The 19,259-nt window shown below is 40.3% G+C and overlaps 1 protein-coding gene across 1 annotated transcript; it reads left to right on the top strand.

The window, feature by feature from the left end:
- Positions 1–630: 630 nt before the first annotated feature.
- LOC141002826 (kelch-like protein 9) lies at positions 631–18,962 on the top strand. Its single transcript, XM_073474227.1, has 11 exons — positions 631–752; positions 3,094–3,147; positions 4,416–4,558; positions 5,769–5,935; positions 6,293–6,425; positions 8,348–8,544; positions 8,839–8,914; positions 9,124–9,681; positions 10,456–10,635; positions 11,191–11,304; positions 15,510–18,962. The coding sequence occupies exons 2-11, from the start codon at positions 3,143–3,145 to the stop codon at positions 16,004–16,006; spliced, it is 2,070 nt and encodes a 689-aa protein (XP_073330328.1). The 5' UTR covers positions 631–752; positions 3,094–3,142; the 3' UTR covers positions 16,007–18,962.
- The last annotated feature ends 297 nt before the right edge of the window (positions 18,963–19,259 follow it).

Here is a 19,259-nt window from a genome sequence, read left to right on the forward strand (position 1 = left end):
GAAAGTTCCGTGTAGCTGCTTTAATGCAGGGAAGATTCAGGTGCAGTATTTATCAATGATAGAGGCACATGGGTGCCACAATATCTGTGGCAGATATGGGTGTTGTTCTCTACTCTGTGTTTTAAATCTAATCATATTATTCCAATGATCAGTACAGAAAAACTGATCTGTGATTGTACTTTGTTTCAGTCACAGGTCTGATAAACACAGTGAAAAATGATCTTCCAATTTAAAAGATCAACAGACATTTTGTTTATTGTTTTTGTGTAAGGTTGCAGTAGTATGCTATATATTTTGATCTTTCATGAAAATGCTATAAGTTGTAGGAATGAGTGATAAACAATTTTAGACAATACGTTCCTCCATTTTGGTTCTCATGCTTGTCTATCTTCGCAGATAACTGAAGGCCTGCTAGAGTGTGTGTGTATATATTGATTTTTTTTTTTTAAAAAAAGCTGGTGAAAGCTATTGTTTAGCTCACTAACAACATCACAAGTGTGACACTCTGGGTGGGAAGTGTCAAGATGCAGAAAAGACGCAAACAGTGAGAAAGAGAAGTAGCACAGGAAGTGACTGAGGTCTCGGTTAAGGCAAAGAAACGGTGATGTTCACCCAGATGCTTTGACTCTCCAACCAGACGGCGCAGTGCAGCAGACATTTTCTGCTCAGAGGATCCAACCAGTTCTGGTTGGTAAGACGAACAGGCTGGAGGGAAGCCTCGGGTCCAGTCTGCTGAGGAAGCTTTCTTCCAGGTAGGTCACTAATAGGTGTCCTTTTTGCACAGTCATGACAATAAAGTACCACAAATTCATATATGTGTGTTCATATGACTCTATTTCCGCCATTGGTGGATGAAGTATTCAGATGCTTTAATAAAGTAAAATTACAAATGACACACCATGAAAATACTGCACTACAAGTAACAATCCTGCATTAAAAACCTGTTGGATTTATTATCAGTAAAAATACTCATTGTGCAGTAAAATGTTCCCTGTCAGTGTTTTCCTATTATATCTGATATTACTACTGCATTAATGTTAATGTGTCATTTTACGGCTGTATGCATTTAAGGTTGAGCTCATTTTATCTGCTTTGTATACTGTTGGTTAGTTCAATCAACAGTGACGCATTATAAGATCATTCCAATGTGTGTAGCGTGGCTGTCCTGTGAGAGCCACATAACTCTTAAAAAGTCAACTTTTCATGGTGTCAGAACAGCCTGTTTTCATCTTTGTGACATTTTCAAGATAATCCAAGAGGGATTATAAAGAGTTGATTTATCTTACATTCACAGCAAACATTCAAAATCAACACATCTGGAGATACGTGGTTTGCATAGACAGGAAGGGTATGAAAATTCGTATAAAGCTGCCAAATAAATGAGAACAACTTTTTCCTCTGAGGTATTGTAAAGCAGAGGCATCAAGTTGCATAACATGCACTTCATTGAGCTCATTTAGATTCTGCTTTGTGTGACACTGAGCTACTGTGTGTCTTCACGACACCCGTCAGTTGAGAAAGATCTTGAGGGTCGTCACCGTCAACTTTGTCTCATGTGAGAAGTGATGTGAGGCGGACTGACTTTACAGGCTTTTCGAATAATAATAAATCACGTAGTGATTTTGAGGATGCTGTATAGTATGACACAATGCAAAGATGCAACATTAAGTGGTTTGGTGGTTTTAAGTGGTCCTTGGTGCACTATGGAGAGAGGTGAAGATGACACAAGTCAGAGACAAAGTTTTACAAAGTAAAAGAGGTAAAGCATCAACAAAGACCTTTTTTGTTCCTCATTTTCCACTGTTATCATTGTCAAGACAGTCATTCACACATTTAACCAACACATTGTGCTCTCTCAGATAAAGTGTGCTGTATAAAATTATTCTCTCAATGCTGTAAAAAATAGCTGCCATCAAACAGATAAACCTCTTAGACCACAAGCGCATAACGATTATGATTACAGAAATGAAATTACTGTGGGTCCTATAAACAATTTAAAGATAACATGCAGTGCAGTTATAGAGCAATAGAAAGTGCAACAGGAATAACAGATAACTAGATAATGGTAACTAAATGAGACAACATACACCCATACACATGCTGATTTAATCTAGTGGTAATCATGCTACCTGGAGATTCAGATTGCAACATGGAGGATGTCAAAAATTAATGTTTTACTGTCAGCAAACCTACTAAAAAATATTCACAGAATTGTCAAGGTCCAGATTATGTGATCTATGCATATTGAAAGACATGAATGACATTTAATCAGACAGTTGATGCTGTCCGCCAACAAGCAAGGACACATCAACATGGTGTGAAAAAGAGAACGTGACAGCAGTGTGAATGACTCTGTGTGTAGGATTTTTTAGAGACAATTCTGGCTTAATTGTTGAGTGAGACACAAATACAAGATTCAATTATTAAAATTTTAGGACAAGGTTGTATAAGGAAATGTAGTTTGTAGTCTCTGTATGCCGCAACTAAAACATAATGAGGATGGTGTGGGAAATAATTTGACATATTTATCCATATATAGGTCTATTCTTATTCGTGTATAAAATCAAAAGTAAATCAATAAATGATCAAGTTTAATTCTTTAATTTTAAAAAGTCAAAGCTAACTCCAGAGACAAAGGTAACAGGAACTGAGTACTGCCAGCATTGTGCTCAGTGGAGTGTGCCCAGGCTGGGGGAAATAATAGAGGAATGCAGATGCTATTAATTTTCAATGACAGTTGAATAGTACCTGAAAGCACACAGGGTAGGAGGAAAAGAAAACTTATTTATATAATGGAGTGCGTAGAATGAGTTAAGAAGTCTCCAGCAGCCTGAGGAAAGAAGCTGCTCTGTAGTCTGCTGGCTGTGGTGGGTGTTGGGGCGGATCAATAATGAGTCACTTTACAGAAGTTATATTTTTGAATTAGCATGGAGGCACATAAGTGAACTTCTGATTATACTCATACATAGGTCTGAAAACTTCCTGCAAATGTCTTCTTCTGGGGTCAGAACAGCTGAGTGTACACAAACAGGTCTATGTCTGTGTGTCTGTGTAAAATCTGTCCACTGAAGCTCCTCTTTTGTCTCCACATAGGAGGTCTCACCACCGTAACAGAAGTCCACAACCCCAAGAGGCCAATGAAATGGGGTAAGAAAGTTTTTTGGGCGTCAGTTTATAACGGGAGTTATGAACCCAGTCACCACAATAAATGTTAGCTAAGTATGTTTCTGCAAAACCACAGAACAGAATGTTTCTTTATGCTGCAACTTTACAGCTGTTTAGGTTGAATTTTCTATTTCTCTCTGGTCACATCGGGGCGCTCATGCTCGGCTTAGGGTTAGGCACAAAAAACACTTGGTGAGGGTTGGGAAGACGGCATGGTATGGCTTAAAAAAAACTTTTTTGGTCACCACAATCACAGATGGAGATGATACAAAATAGCCAGTTTTATTCACCTGAAACACGGCTGCAAATGTTTGCAGATCTCCAGAAAAAACTCTGGGTTTTGTCACCACAAAAACAGCTGGAACAGTCCTCAGGTGTCCTCACAAATATAGACTGATGTGAATCAAAATGCAGTTGGCCATTTACCAGACTTGTTGGCTTGAAATAGCGCAACCACCATCCCCTCCACCTCCTTACGTCACAGTCAGCTTATAAGCATATAACGTGAACTTGATGTGTCACATTTGCTAGTTTCAGACATACATATTTAATTATTTGACTTCCTGCATACTTATAATTCTAAAGAATGTACAATGAATCAACAACTGCTGAAAGTCTACATTGAGTGTGAACACAGAGAGGTGTTGTGTATATGTCAAGACCTATCAATCAATTTAAGAGTAACAGCAGGTTCCAGTCCTGTGTTTTAAATCATGTTGGCTGGCTGTAGGTCAAGTTTGGTGCTAATCAAGTTAATTATCCATTCAAAAAAATAAATAAATAAAATGAAATAATTTTCATTAAACGTTTTCTGTCAGATCAGTGTACAAAAATATATATAAAAAAAAAAATCTTTCATTATTTCAAGCAATGTACACCTTTTACATACTTTTTATTTCTTTCTGTGAGTATTTTCTTACTGTAAGTGAGTAGCTTGGCAGGAAATAGTTTCAAGAGGGGGAGTAGTTTACTGGTTCCTCCTTTTCAGGTTGCAGGACAAGCAAAAGAGAAGGCTCTAGGCCCTGTAATGAGTCATGGTCTGCTAAAATGAAAGCAAAGGAAGTGGTAGCCTACTTGCACACAAGTAAAGAGAAGTGACAAACTGTCAAAACAGTGCATGAAACTTTCAAAATAAAAACAATGTATTGGATGCACTCCATTTAAGTCACTAAATGAGATTGTACTGCAGGGAGATTCTGGTGTAGGATGGGATGATGCTCTTGAAATGACCTGTACCTCATCCTCTGTAGGGGAAGTGGAGATGACAGCGGGCCGGGGAGGCTGAGCCGCAGACTGTCTCGCCTGGGCAGCAGGCATCAGAGAGATCCTCCGAGACCTCCAGCCCAGCCAGAAAGACCCCCTGCTCCTCCACAGGACAGGCCTGTTCAACAAGGTGTGTGTCCTCACTGGCTCTCAGTAGATTTGATTTCTAATGTTATAATTGAACCCATCTGATACAAGAAAGAACAGAAGCTGCATTAGCTTGAAGGCATGTATCCAGACAAAGACAACTACAACATGTGAGACAACAAAAAGTGTGCAAGTAACTAAGTACATATACTTGAGAACCATACTTAAGGGAAAGGTTCAACCGAAAATGTTGTTCTGCTCACCCCCGTGCCAATGAAAAGTAAGGTGACGTACTGTAGTCCACAAAACATTTCCGGAGCTTCACAGCAAAACAGTGTTGCAGCATTCTCCTAAACAGCTGAAGTAGCTGGGGACTAAACACAAATGGCTCCATACAGCTTGTCTGGTGTAATCCAAGTCTCTGGAAGCCCCGAGATCCCAAGCTCATCTGAAAAAGACGTTATTTAAACCTTTGACTTGCAGTCCCACTTCAGACTGGTTGCACACTAACACTTTTAGCTTTGTAGCCACGCTGAAATTCCACCTTAAAGAGGGCGTTTTTATTTTTTATCTTAGTTTTAAAATTAGTCCCCAGCTACTTTAGTTGTTTAGGAGGATGCTGCAACGCTGTTTTGCTGTGAAGCTCCGGAAATGTTTTGTGGACTACAAAGCTTCGGCTGCATGGGAGGGAAGAGATAATGACTGAATTTTCTTTTTTTGTGAACTTTTCCTTTAAGTACAATTTTGAGATACTTTACTTGCGTATTTCCATCTTATGCTACTTTGTTTCTCTACGTCAGTTCATCTTAGAATTTAGATTTATTTGAACGTGATAGTTAGTGGTTACTTTTCAGATTTAAATTTGACATCACGTGATCAGTTTATGAAATATGATGCATTATCATAGATTACATATGAAGTAGATAAACTAGCTCTGTGTCCACCAACTACAACATTAAATAGTACTGCTTACACAATTAATACATCAATCATGACCCAGTAATATACTGACAGGGGAAATTTATGAGTACTTTTACTTTTGACTTTAACAGTTTGATGCTAATACCTCTTTATGTTCCATACATAAGTTAGGGTCTGGGGTTACAGGAGTACAATAGCAGGCTGGTAGTTCTAAAGGCATCAGGAAGATCATCAAACAAACAGTCACATAAGTTTTAATGGCTGCGCAGTTCAATGTACTTATGAAGACTTTCCTCATTTCTAAATATCTGTTCTTTATTTGAATCTTATAGATGACAGACCTCCACAAGCTCCCTCTCCAGCTCTGGCTCCGGCTCCAGCTCCTCTGCCCATGGAAATGCCACCTAAACGTCCAGACAAGGCCACAAAGCCCAAACTCCCCCCTCGGCCGCTGTCCAAGGTGTTCTGTAGCAGCGAACATGGAGCAGCTGTGTTGCAGGTATATCTGTGATTTATTAACTAACTGAGTGGCTCTGGGGCACAAATATGAAAATAGACAACTTTTACAAATGCTGCGATATCATTCTACATGTTTAGAACCCCCAATTTCTCCAATTGGTGCCACGTGCTTCATCAGTTGCACCACAGTTGGTACCACAATTAAATCAACAGTGGTCTTTTTTTTTCTCAACATAAGAACTACATTATGCTTAAAGCATAATCACTCCTGTCTCTAAGGGGATTTTATTTCCTTCATTAAAAAGAATTTCACTTTTTGCACTCCACCAAATCCAACAAATCTAGTGGAAGCCACCAGTCCCCAAAGTGGTTTCTGAACATTTCATACATCCCACAGGGCTTTGATACTTTCCGGGCAGATGAGACTCTCTGTGATGTCATCTTGGTTCCTGGGGACAGCAAGCAAACTTTCCCAGTCCACAGAGTCATCATGGCGTCATCCAGCGACTATTTCAAGGCAATGTTCACTGGTGAGTTCTTCTGTTTTATTAGGCTGTAAGCTGACAGTATGGGGCGTTAGCAGGGCTGCCAAGTTTAATGTTGTGTAATATCTCATTTTGAATTAACATTAGGATTAGACTGTTGTGATGTCATTATTTGGTCTTAACCATCAATATTTGCTCATTTTCTCACTCACCTCCATGCCAGCTGCTCTCCCTGCCCTGTTGGCCTCCCTGTGATCTCTTCCTCTCTGTCTTTACTCTGAATATACCAGTGAACATGCAAGACATATTATCAATAAATTAACAATGTTCATACACAGTCTACATTAAGATTAGACTGTTGAGATGTCATTATTCAGTCTTATTCTGTCATTATTTCTCCTGTCTGCACACACAGCACCATAAGTGAGAGCTGGTGGTGCCTGTGGTGATGAATGGCCATTTGGTTGACCACTCACCTTTAAAAGTGCAGCTGTAGGTAGCTGCTCCACTAACAGCCCTCCACTTTTTCCCTGTTTCTACTGTCTTCTCCACTGTTTCTTCTGCTGTGTCATCATCTGTCTCTTCTGCTCTCTCATCCTCTGTGTCCTCTGGAGTCTCATCCTCCTCTGCTGTGTCAATCCCTATCAAATTCACAGTCTCCTCATCTGTTTCCTCTGACTCCTCTGACCTGGCAAGTTTTTCGGCAGTGTGTGGCTGACCCTTCGCTGCCTAGAATGGAAGCAGGTCTCTCTGCTTCTTCCCTGACATCTTTGAAAAAGATTTTTAAAAAGAAGTGTAGTGTTGTGAAGGAATGACCCACACAGTCTCAAAAACTAGCTACTATCCTGTAAATCCCATTAGCTTATAGTATCAGTTAGCTCACAAGCAAATGAGTGATTTCTGTTTTTAAATCCAATCTGATTGGTTAAGGGTAAGCCAACCAGAGTCACAATAGGGCCCCAAGTACGGCAAGCAGCAAGTGAGGAAATATATTAGAGGGGGAAATAATAAAACGGGGCAATTTATGCTTGTCACCTTGTGAAATAGGAGGATTAGCATGTGACCCTGTGAAGATGCTCAGTTGCATGACTCTCAATGTGTGAGACTTGGCAGCTCTGCATCAGGTAAACATCAGGTCTGGTATCATAACACAACAGGTCCAAAGCCTTGCCAGCGGCCATTTGAGGCAGAGAGTTTTAGATGTGTACCACTTGTGACACAAAAACCTTTGTCCTGAAGTTGGTACTGTAAAGGCTTTATCCTCTGTTGTGTAGCAATTTTAGTACCTCACAGACTAAGCTTGTCAGGCCATTATTAGCATGCTTACGTGCTATTTTTAGACCTTAAGGTGATAGTTGGGGTCTTTTGATGTGGGGTTGTATGAGGTACTCATCCCTATATATTTAAGGTGAGCCTTCTTTTAGGGTGCTAAAATACATCTTGCTGTCTGTGACGTTTAGCAGTACAATGCTCTGCTTCCCTGATGGTGCTACGTGATACAAGGGTCAAAAACCCCACATCAGAAGACCCCAGCTATCACTTTAAGTATCACTAGTGAGACACTGTGTGTGTGATTGTACAGCCTAGTAATGACCTGGCGTTACCAGCTGACATTGCAATCCCTACAGCTACACCACCAGCTTTGCTGAAATAAAAAATAATATCAGTATTTATATTTCCATTTTTAGATAAACAATCTAAAATAGTAAAAGAAAAGAGGAAGGACGTGTTCACATTGTTGCTTCTGCATTTACAACTTTCACATTTGACACCATCATTAACTGCAAGTACTATTACTATCCTCACACTATGTAAGTCTGAGCAGCCAGGATTTACTGTGTCAGCTGTGTCTTTACTGTGTCTTGCTGACTGTGCACTTTGACGTCATGCCTGCACAAGACAAATCCTCTGTAACGATGCAGAATCATTCATTCACCTTGTCTTTGTACTTGTTTCTCCTTGTGCAGGAGGCATGAGGGAGCAGGAGATGAGAGAGATCAAGCTGCATGGGGTCACTAAGTTGGGTTTAAAGAACATCATAGAGTTCATTTACACATCCAAAGTCTGTCTGGACATGGGTAATCTCCAGGATACACTGGAGGCTGCCAACTTCTTGCAGGTCATGCCTGTCCTGAGGTTCTGTAACCAGCTTCTGAGCAGTGAGGTGAGAGACTTTTGTTTCCAGTGTAATGTCATACTCCGGTGATGTCGCAGAAATTCATTATTGAAAGGTTTTATATTCAGTTACGCTGGAGGTCTAACTCATTAAGCTGCCAGATCCCTCTGAGCGCTTCACTGTCCTTCAATGCCCCCAATTATAATGGCCAGAATAAATTTATGAGTGACCTATGTATGTGATTATCAATACCTGGGGCTGCAAAATAGGGAACGTAATGAAGAGGGACACAGATAATTGTTAATTAATTGAATGTATTCCCTTTGTTTTTCTTCGATACAGATCACAATTGATAACTGTGTGGAGGTGGAGCGAATCGCCATAGACTTACTTCTGGAGGACGTTCAGCAAAATATAGGTGACTTACAGCTTTATTCAATCTGTATAAACACGTAGATTAGTTGAAAGGTTGAGTTTGTCAACTCTTCCGATCCTCAGAAAACCCCCAAACTAGTCTATCCATCCATTACTCCATTAGTTATTGTTCTGCTAAAACATATAATAAGAAAAACTAAAGATTATTGTAGACCATGATAATCAGTGTTGAGCCTCTTTGTTGTGACCTAGGTGAGTTTGTGAGCCAGAACCTTTCAGCATTGGTGGAGTGCGACCGTTACCTCCAGCTCTCTGAAACCACCATGGCCAACGCTCTCTCCAGCAACTCCCTGGAGGGTTTCTCTGAGATGGAGCTCTACCACATCGCGAGAGGATGGCTGGACCATGACCATCCCAATCGCCGCTCCTCTGTCTACAACTTGATGCGTCATATTCGCTTCCCACTCATGAACCCTGGTGAGCTCATTCAGATCTCCCAGGATGATGAAGAGGGGGGAGACTCCATGATGCGCTCTGAAACGGCCTGTGTGAACCTCCTGCTGGAGGCCAGTAACTACCAGATGATGCCCTTCATGCAGCCAGCTCTGCAAACTGAGAGAACGCAAATACGCTCAGACGCCACCCACATTCTGGCACTGGGCGGTGTGATGCGACAGCAGCTGGTAGTGAGCCGTGAGCTGAGGCTGTATGATGAAAAGAGCGGCCACTGGAGGGCCCTGAAGCCCATGGATGTGCCGCGTTATCAGCATGGTGTGGCTCTTCTGGGCGGCTTCCTCTTCATTGTTGGAGGTCAGAGCACATACACGTCACTCTGTACACTATTCAAATCAAGCAGTCTTGTATATCTATCGATATTTACAGAGGGGGGGTTGTCCACCATGTTGCCATGTTTCTACAGTATCCCAGAATGGACAAACCAAACACCTAACCAAGCCTTTTTAGCAGGGTAGGGTGAGGTGAGGCATATTTTGTTGGTTGCAATCTGTAACCTCACCACTAGATGCACTACACACTAGACCTATAACATGGGCATTTAATTAGGGACAAACATATATACAATAAATCAAAGAACATAAATGTCAGTCTCAATCATGGAAACTACACAATAGGGGTCTAACAGAAACATAGCATTTTCCCCAAGCTAAAAATCCTAGCGCACAGAGACAGAACCCAAGCCAAGCCTTAGTTTGCTTGTTGAAAACGGAACTTTGGTCCTAAACAAATCAACAAAAACATAAACATTTTTAATTTATAAGTTGAGTTTTAAGCTCCAGTTTGTAGGATAGTTGACTGTTGGGTCTCATTCCCAACTCAAATACTGATGTTTCGGGTTGGTGGCAGACCAACTCTAAGCATCAGTATTTGACGAGCTGGGAATGAGACTCAAAAATCAAGTGTCTTACAAACTGGAGCTTTAATCACTTGTGGGTGAAGTCATGTTACATAATGTATCATCAAGACTGAGAAGCATAAATGAACGCTTTCTTAAAAAATATGATTGAATCACAGGTTATAATTTATCCTCCATTTTATTTACCACTCTTTTTCTTGTTGACTTCTCAGGCCAAAGTACGTATGACACCAAGGGTAAGACAGCCATAGACAGCGCCTACCGCTATGACCCACGATTCGACAAGTGGCTTCAGATTGCTTCACTCAACGAGAAGAGGACTTTCTTCCACCTGAGCGCTCTGAAGGGGAAACTGTTTGCAGTCGGAGGAAGGAATGCTTCAGGAGAGATCGGTGAGCTGCTTCTAATCCTTGTTCCTTTTCTTTTTACTACTGTCAGCTGATCATTCATTTTCATTATGTTTTAATTTATTAATGCAGTTAATGAAAACTTGCTGTTCAAATTAGTTAAACTTGCAATTATTGATCTTAGTGATGCAGCACTGACATATTATCAGCTTTCTAATTGAATCTAACCAGTTAACAAACTGTTACTGAACAACGTTATCATTCATTTGAAGTGGTGTTTATTCAGTTTTAGCTCTGTTTTTGGTCTCTACCATTTTCTGCTTTTTCAGAACAGCTGTCTACTATGGCTAAAATGATGCTATGATAGCGATGAGAGTGAACCAAAACAGTAAAGTCGTGGGCCAGATAGCTAAACAATGAGCTGAAACTAAAAAGCTACAAACTCGGTTGATGATTCTCTGTAGGTTCATCACTATGAGCAACCCCTTTTCATTGTCACATTGTTTTTAAATTTTTTTTCACTGGTCAAAAAACAAACATATTATGTGAATCAGAATTTTTGTATTGATGCATTCTTACCCCAAATATCACTTTGATCAGACACGGTGGAGTGCTACAACCTGAAGAAAAATGAATGGACATTTGTGGCCAATATGGTGGAGCCTCACTACGGACATGCTGGAACAGTTCACGGGGACCTCATGTACATTTCAGGTAACACTACTCAACACACAGTCAGTGTTTATTTATACTGCCTACAAGTGTTTTAAGACTGAACCAAATTTTTTGTCTTGTATTAATCATGTGGGCTCATTCTTTTTTCCCACGACTGACACTGTGAGTGATTTGTAAGGGCTATCATTGTAGTTCAAACTGTAAAAGAATGAAGGGAGATGGGCGCTTCAAATCAGATTGGATGGTAAAAATCAAGAGATATCAGTGTCTTAAGTCAAGGGAAGTGTCTTGCCCATACATTTAACATAAATCAGTGGGCTATAAAGGTTAAAGGTTTGTGGATTTGTCATTTTTTCAACACCAGGGTTGCAAAATGAATCTGGTTAACCAGGGCTGTATGCTCAGCCCAGGGCACACAGCCCTGGTTAACCTACAGCTTTGTGCTTTTGAGCACAAAGCTGTAGGTTAGATATTTCTGATCCTGGGAAATACACATTAAACATTTGCTGAGAACGTTAAACCAATTGAAATATTATTAGGATGATATTGATTATGGGAACACAGGACCCTGGGAACATAGCTGCACTCCCATTCATTTGTCCGCTGTGCTTTTTGTGCAGTCTGAATATACCCTCCCACAGACAATGTACTGCCTTGTTAGCTGTATCATCTCAGGAAAATTTACATCAATTTGCACCCACTTGTGTCTCTCCATTGACAAATTGCATCCAAGAAGTACCAAGAAGATATGAGATAAAGATGCAGATTGAAAACTGTGTGAATCTTCACACGTAAGTAACAAAATAACCCTTTTGTCAGTGAGTTGCTAAATACCACTATGACTGTATTAAAAACTGACTCATGTGACTATATAATCTGCTACATCTCCGGTTAAGGTGTGGTTAAGTTTAGCAAGAACTACGTGGTCAGGGAGGAGATCATGGTTAGTGTGACAGAAAGCAAGCCTTTGTGGTAAAAAGAAACCAACACTGAATGTTCTCAGGCCAGGGGACATGACTTTCTCATACGGTCTCCAGTTCTGATGACATCCTTCCTCATGACTTCCTCAATTTTGGTACAGCTATCTGACAGCAGCATGCAACGTCTCTCACTGGTACTGACAGAGAAATGATGACTGTCCTCATTTTTACACATTTACACAATCACCAGTCAAGAAAACCTAAACAAAGGTCATTTTAAAGATATAATATGTAGGACTTCTGCACTACATTGTCTAAAAACTACTAGACCTTTGTTGTTGTGTTGTGTACTTACATTATCCCAAATGTTTCCAGCAATGTTCAAACCAGAGAAATCCACAAGTTTACTCAAGGTAACAGTGCGTTTTATGTGGTCGCCTCTCGACACTTTTGGGCTAAAACTTAAAACATTACCTCGTCTGTGAACATTTGAACTTGGGTCACATCAGATAGATTTACATCGACAGTGTTGGTTGTTTAATGGTGTATTTCACCACAAGCTAAGCGATGATTTCTGCATTCACATCTCGCACTGTTTTCTGAAGGGATTGTCTAAAAGCGTGTAAAATGTTCCATTTTGACGAGATGAATTATTGACTTGCTTGCTCGGCTGACCTATTTGAAACCACTTCCTGTTTAGCAGTAGATTCTGCTGAGCTGCTGTCAGCCTGCTCTCAGCCACGTTTCTTAGCAACCTTGGACAGGAAACTCAGGTTAAGAGCGGAAACGTTAGTTTCATATGTAGGACGGAGAAACAGGAAATGCAAAGACCTGTGGTTAAAGTGGTTCACAGTACTCTGCAACAAATACAAAGCCCACGGTTTTCAGAAGCATTGTGCTGAGTGCCGGTAATTATTACTCAGAATACAACACATACTGTGCTCGACACAACATATTGTATTTAAATCACATATTAATTTTATTACACACTCAGGCTTAATATAATTTAATCAAAAAGTGAAGTAAAGGGTTAAAAGTTACAGGACAGTTGATTTAGAATGAATCGTTTCTACATCTCTATTTAGGCATATACATAATACTCTGCTCTACTTGAGAGAAAGATTCACAAACAAACCAGTGTGCCTCAAGCTTATCAAAGTGTTACGTCTGTACTTACACCGACGGCAGAAACAGCTCAACATGAGCTCTCCTCGTAGGAAATATAGTATCTTGTGATCTGGCCTGGTTTGGTCTGTTTCTGATAAATAGACGTGGCTCTCAGTGGGTTGTTAAATGTTAAACTACAATATGTTCATGCATAAAGTTAATTTGTGAAAGCTCCTACTGGAAGGTGCTGCTCAGTTTTTTTTACATGAGGCAACATTATTTTCATTTTGTCAGTCAGAATAACCAAAACAGTCACATAAAGGTGACAATCTGACAGACAGCAGCAGAACTTTAGCGGACAAATATAAAACAACAACAACATAAAAACAGATAACAGATATAACATTACATAACAGATATGGAACACCAATTCTGCAAACTTTAGAGCCCCTGAACACCTGAGAGAGTGTTAGTTTTATCTTGTGCACACATGAAAAGCAGCTTATTGCACAACTGGGTCATTTGATTCAAAGCTACCTTAAAGAAAATGTTGCATAAGGAGTTGTTTGATTCATTCACCCACAGTCCGTTGAAGAGAATTATAATGTTTACAATGCTGCTTTCATTGATAAAGAAGCATTTCATCTTATACTTAGTTTACATGCTTGTGGAGCGACTGCACCGTGTGTGGTAGATAATAGATGTGATTTAAAATGTGGTTCAGTATAAATCAATAGTTCAGTACTCACACTTGGATAAGAGCTAAATTCCTGATTTAAATGCTTTAAACACAAGAATGCAGAACACCTGTATGGCAAAAGGAAATGGTTAAGTCACCAGACAAGAAAATGTGCTTTTGCATGTTGTACTCTGTTAATTACAAATAATGTGTTTTGCTGTACACCATGTTCCAAAATTCATTTCTTCCTACTGTGTCCTCTACACTCCTTGTGACAAGGCCGGCCTAGATGGAAGGAAGTCAGTGCAAAAACTTATTGTAGGCTTTGTAAACGGATCAGCAGTAAAAAAAGAAACACAATCTGTGTTTGTTTGCTATAGACATTAAAACACTGTGTGGTCCTCTCAGTCGAGGAGATCCTGCACTGTTGTCAGCTCGTCTCGGCAGGGCTGACACATTACTCCATATGGTGTATTTTCTGTTGAAAGAGAATTTTGGGCCAAAGAATAACACAGAGAGTGATCATTTGAAATGTATCATCGATTTATTTTATATTTAGGATGGCCTCAGGGGTTTGCTTAGCCTGTTGAAGGGCATTTCTCAGGAAATACAGGGTTTCTATAAGTTTCATACTTGGTTTCTATAAGGATTACGTTTACAATAATGTTGAAAGAACAAGATCTTCAGTATCAGAAAATATAGTGTATTTCACTGTATGTCATTTTGAGAGAACACTTCTGAGCCAATCAAACCTTCACTGTGTCTGTAGAAGAGAAACATGACAGACAAATCATGACAAATCCTTTTTCTTTTTGACACCTAACACAAAAAGTGGTATAAAACAACATATTGCAACAGTATTAGTGACTTATTCATTACATTTCATTTACATTGTGATAGGAAAATGTGAACACAGTTTCACCTTTTACTGCAACTTCCTGTTCCTCTTTGCAATAGCGACAATAACAACCTTGACCTGTGAGGTTGAAAGCAGGTGTGAAACGGGCCACATCTGGTTTTTGTATGTGGCCACAGGAAAGTACCTGAACACTCATCCACATTAGAACAGAGTCATTCATTCTACCCAAAGTGACCGACTGACCTGCTTTTTCCACACGTTAAAGAACGACTTATATACTCTGATGCTAAAATAAATAGTAACTAATTATTAGTTTACTCATGTTAGGACATTACACTTTTTTGGCCACTTTTCAACAGTTAACAATATGATAACATTATTTTGGATTCTGGTAGCTTGAGTGTTTGTCTTTATTTTCACATTCACAAAAAATAAATCATTAACTAAGTCATTGAACACACCTGTAATTTCCTACTTATATGTTTTTTATATTTTCTACTTATTTATTATGACTGTTTTTAATTGTTGCTGTCTATTGTTGCTATCCCCTTTGCTGCTGTAATAATGCAAATGTCCCTGTTGTGGTACTAATAAAGCATTTTCTTATCTTATATTATCTTTCTTTGTGGGTATTTTTGAACACACTGTAAAATTTGTTCGATTGTCTTTTGTCACACAGGAGGCATCACGCGTGACACGTTCCAGAAGGAGCTTTGGTGTTACGATCCTGTCGCTGACACGTGGAGTCGACGAGCCGACATGATGGAGCTCCGCGGCCTGCACTGCATGTGCACCGTAGGAGACAAACTCTACGTCATGGGCGGGAATCACTTCCGAGGCAGCAGCGACTATGACGACGTCCTGGGCTGCGAATACTACAGCCCAGAGACAGACCAGTGGACAATGGTGGCGGCAATGCCGCGGGGCCAGAGCGATGTTGGTGTGACAGTGTTTAACGGGCAGATCTACGTGGTGGGAGGGTACTCCTGGAACAGCAGGTGCATGGTTGACATTGTGCAGCGGTATGATCCAGAGCGGGACGTGTGGGACAGGGTGTTCAATGTGTTGGAGCCTCTTGGGGGGATCCGTGCCTGTACAATGACAGTTCATCTGCCGGAGGGGTCAGTGGATGAGGCGCAGATACAGGATTGTCCGCTGCCCACAGCGAAGAACTGATCATGCACCACAGACAGGGGGTTTCCAACCTCTGCCTCTGTCAGACCAGAACTGGCAAGAAGAAATTCACTGAAGAGGGCAAAACAGGAAGTAGCGTGGGTGGCAAAAACAAGCTGCAGGTGCAAGCATGGCTAACTAGCTAACATTAGCATTCAACAGTTTAAAAATTCTGCACCTTTCTGTCAAACATGTCACTGATTTAGTGCCATTTCCTGTCCTTACATTTCCTGTTAGCCATGCAGCATGCCTCCCGCTCTGCTGCTCGTGTTGTCTCACTCTGCAGTTTCACTCAATACGTGCCTAATTAAAGGTCAAACCCACCCTCGCTCTCAGCTCTGCTGCACATCGATTCATTGGACATTGAGTTTTGCTGTTTCAGCTCAGAGTTCAATCAGATTGATTTCTGAGGCAAATACGTCAGGATCAGTTACACAGATGGCAAATTCATCTCTTCAGTGAAATAAATGTGTAACCTGAGTGAATGTTGGTGTCAACACATTTTTAGATTTCAGGCTGTAGCCCGGAGCGTCTCAGTTCATTTTTTATTTCAAATGGGCATTATCCATAGGTGCAGACCAAAAGGCCACTATATGAAGTTCTGAGCGAGTTAAAGTGACAGCAGATATTCGCAGCTGAAATGTGAGCTCATTGACTCCCACTGTACTGTAGTTTAGGGAAGCTAGCAAAGCTTCTATTAATGTTCATACAAAGAGCATTGTGAATCGTGGCCTGCTGCTTTGATTGTATGGCCATGTAGCAAGCTAGCTTTGGGAGTCAACAGGCATCACGGTCAAAACAAAACTCCAGCAGCACAGTAGTGACCTTGACTTACAAAAGTCTGAACAAACTGTTCAATTTGGCCTTGTAGATCTAATATGAGTTATGACTCAGCAACACAACACTGATTCTAGTCTTTCCATGATTCCTTGTGCAGTCATGTGTGCAAGCGAACAGAACCGTAACATATTGGCCAGTCGTCTGTGTAAATATCCCAAGTTTGTGGAAATTCCTGTGAGCCACAATGGTTCATTTAGCAACTTACGAGAGACTCTGACATCTCCTCTATCTCAGAAACCACTGGAGAAATTGCAGCGGTGAGGCTAACATGCCCAACATTTGCCAACATTATACAACTGCTGCCAACGTGTTTATTCATGGGACCAGATGCACCCCTACTATAAGTTATTGTCGGCCCAGTTTAATATGCAACAGAATTCTATACAAAAGGTATTAGGGGGTCCCCGCTCCGTCTCAATCACCTAAGGGGTCCTTGGCCTGAATAACATTGAATTAACTGATCAGAGGGTAAAGCTGTGTGAACTGTTCTGTGTCATTTCTCACTATTGATCTCATAAATAGATCAAAAACCCTGTGTCCTCACCAAACTGTGTCCTATGATGACGCACAAGCTGAGAGGAACAAACCGAAGCTAATGAGTTATGTGTTTTTAATCTTTTTTAGGTCATAAGATGAGAGCTGTATGAAATTCAGTACACATGTGTATCACATGGAGGTCGACAAAAAAGTCCCGGGTGCTATGAGCTAAACCCAACAGGAAATTGGTCATTTTGAATTTGGTGCTCCTTTTTTCGATTTATCGGTGTTGTACTTTACCACAGCTTTAACCTGATCTTATACGTTCTCAGGGTAATCTTTAGTGATGAAAATGTGCCACTCCAAATTTTAATGATCCACCATGAAACAGGAAGTTAACTCAACTGTACATGGTCCACTTTACCCCAAACTTCAGATTTATGATGAGAGACTCATCCTGAAGACATTTATATAACAATAATCACATATAGTCATAGCACCACCTAGTGGCAAAAAGGAAATGACATGTTTTATACCTTGACGTAATCCTCCGAGCAGGTTGAAGAGATCCACCTCAAATTAGATCAGAAAATGGTACATGGTGAATATTGTGAGTTTTCAGCAGATGCCATTGTCGTGTCCACGCGCTATTTGCCCTGAAACAGGAACTTAACTCGACTGTACATGGTTAAATCTTAAAAATAAAAGTCCCAGTCTGAGGACTTCTACATCATAACTATTTTGAGTTATACACATTGCGCCACCTACTGGCAACAGGAAGTAAACCTTTTCTGACAATCATCATCATTTATATGACATTTTCGTAGTGCAGTCGTCCCTTGATAGACTTGAGTCTAAAGACTTATTCGTGGTTCTTCTCTCGCACCACATATTGGACGCAGGAACTCACACCGAAGTCCTTTGCACATTGTCCAATACACATGAATATTCAGTGGCGTGTCGAATGGTTGGTGTCCTGCGATGGCAAGGGCCCATTCAACAGTGTTTGCAACTTTAATTATCGTTTAGACCTTCAAAATGATTCTCCATTTGTAATTAACACAAACAGTCACATTTCCCAAATAAAACTGAGTGAAATTATATTATCGAGCCAATTATAAGGCAGCATGATGCACCAACAGAAGTGTACAAATGGAATTCCCCTCAAAAAAGATTGTCAAAGCAGATTACTTGTTTACTGTGGTCTGAGAAGGCTCTTGCAACATAGTTAAAGGCACTATTGAATTATCTATACTGATTGCATAACCTGTGAATATAAAGAAAAATATCCTGTGCTTTTTAGACTCAGCCTCTTTGATGCCTCCCATAAAGCCTGAGAGAGATTGACTTAACCTCACTGCTCCAGTTGATTCCCATGAATTGCACTGCAGTTCATTTTTCCAGCACCAATATAAAGAGAACTGTTTCTGAGATTTTGTGGTTTAGAGCAGCATCATCCTGATTCATTAAAAAGTAAATAATGACTGACAGCAAGAAGCCTCTAGATTACATTTATGTACCTTGTAAATATAACACAAGCTCAGTCAGTTACTGTCACAGGAAAAATAAATGTTGGATTGTGTATATTTATATTGATATTCAGTGTTTTGAGATGAAAATAAAATGTTGATTATGATCTACATGTTACAAGAAGAACCACATTATTGACTGTCAGAGAAGTTCCATCCTACAGGTGCACAACTGTTATAACACAAACATGAACACACACACACACACACACACACACATTCTTTGGTAAATCTGATGCAAGTGCATGATGATGAAACTACCCTTGAGACTTCATCCTTCACCTCTAGATAAGACAACAGACAGTGAGACAGCGGTGATATCAACTGCTCTGCCAAGGACTACAAATACTGAAAAGCAGATGGCCACAATACATGAGTAGGCTTTGTGATGCATGAAATATTATTGAGAA

The sequence above is a fragment of the Pagrus major genome, chromosome 9 (genome assembly GCF_040436345.1).
Source record: "Pagrus major chromosome 9, Pma_NU_1.0".
NCBI classification, from domain to species: Eukaryota; Metazoa; Chordata; class Actinopteri; order Spariformes; family Sparidae; genus Pagrus; species Pagrus major.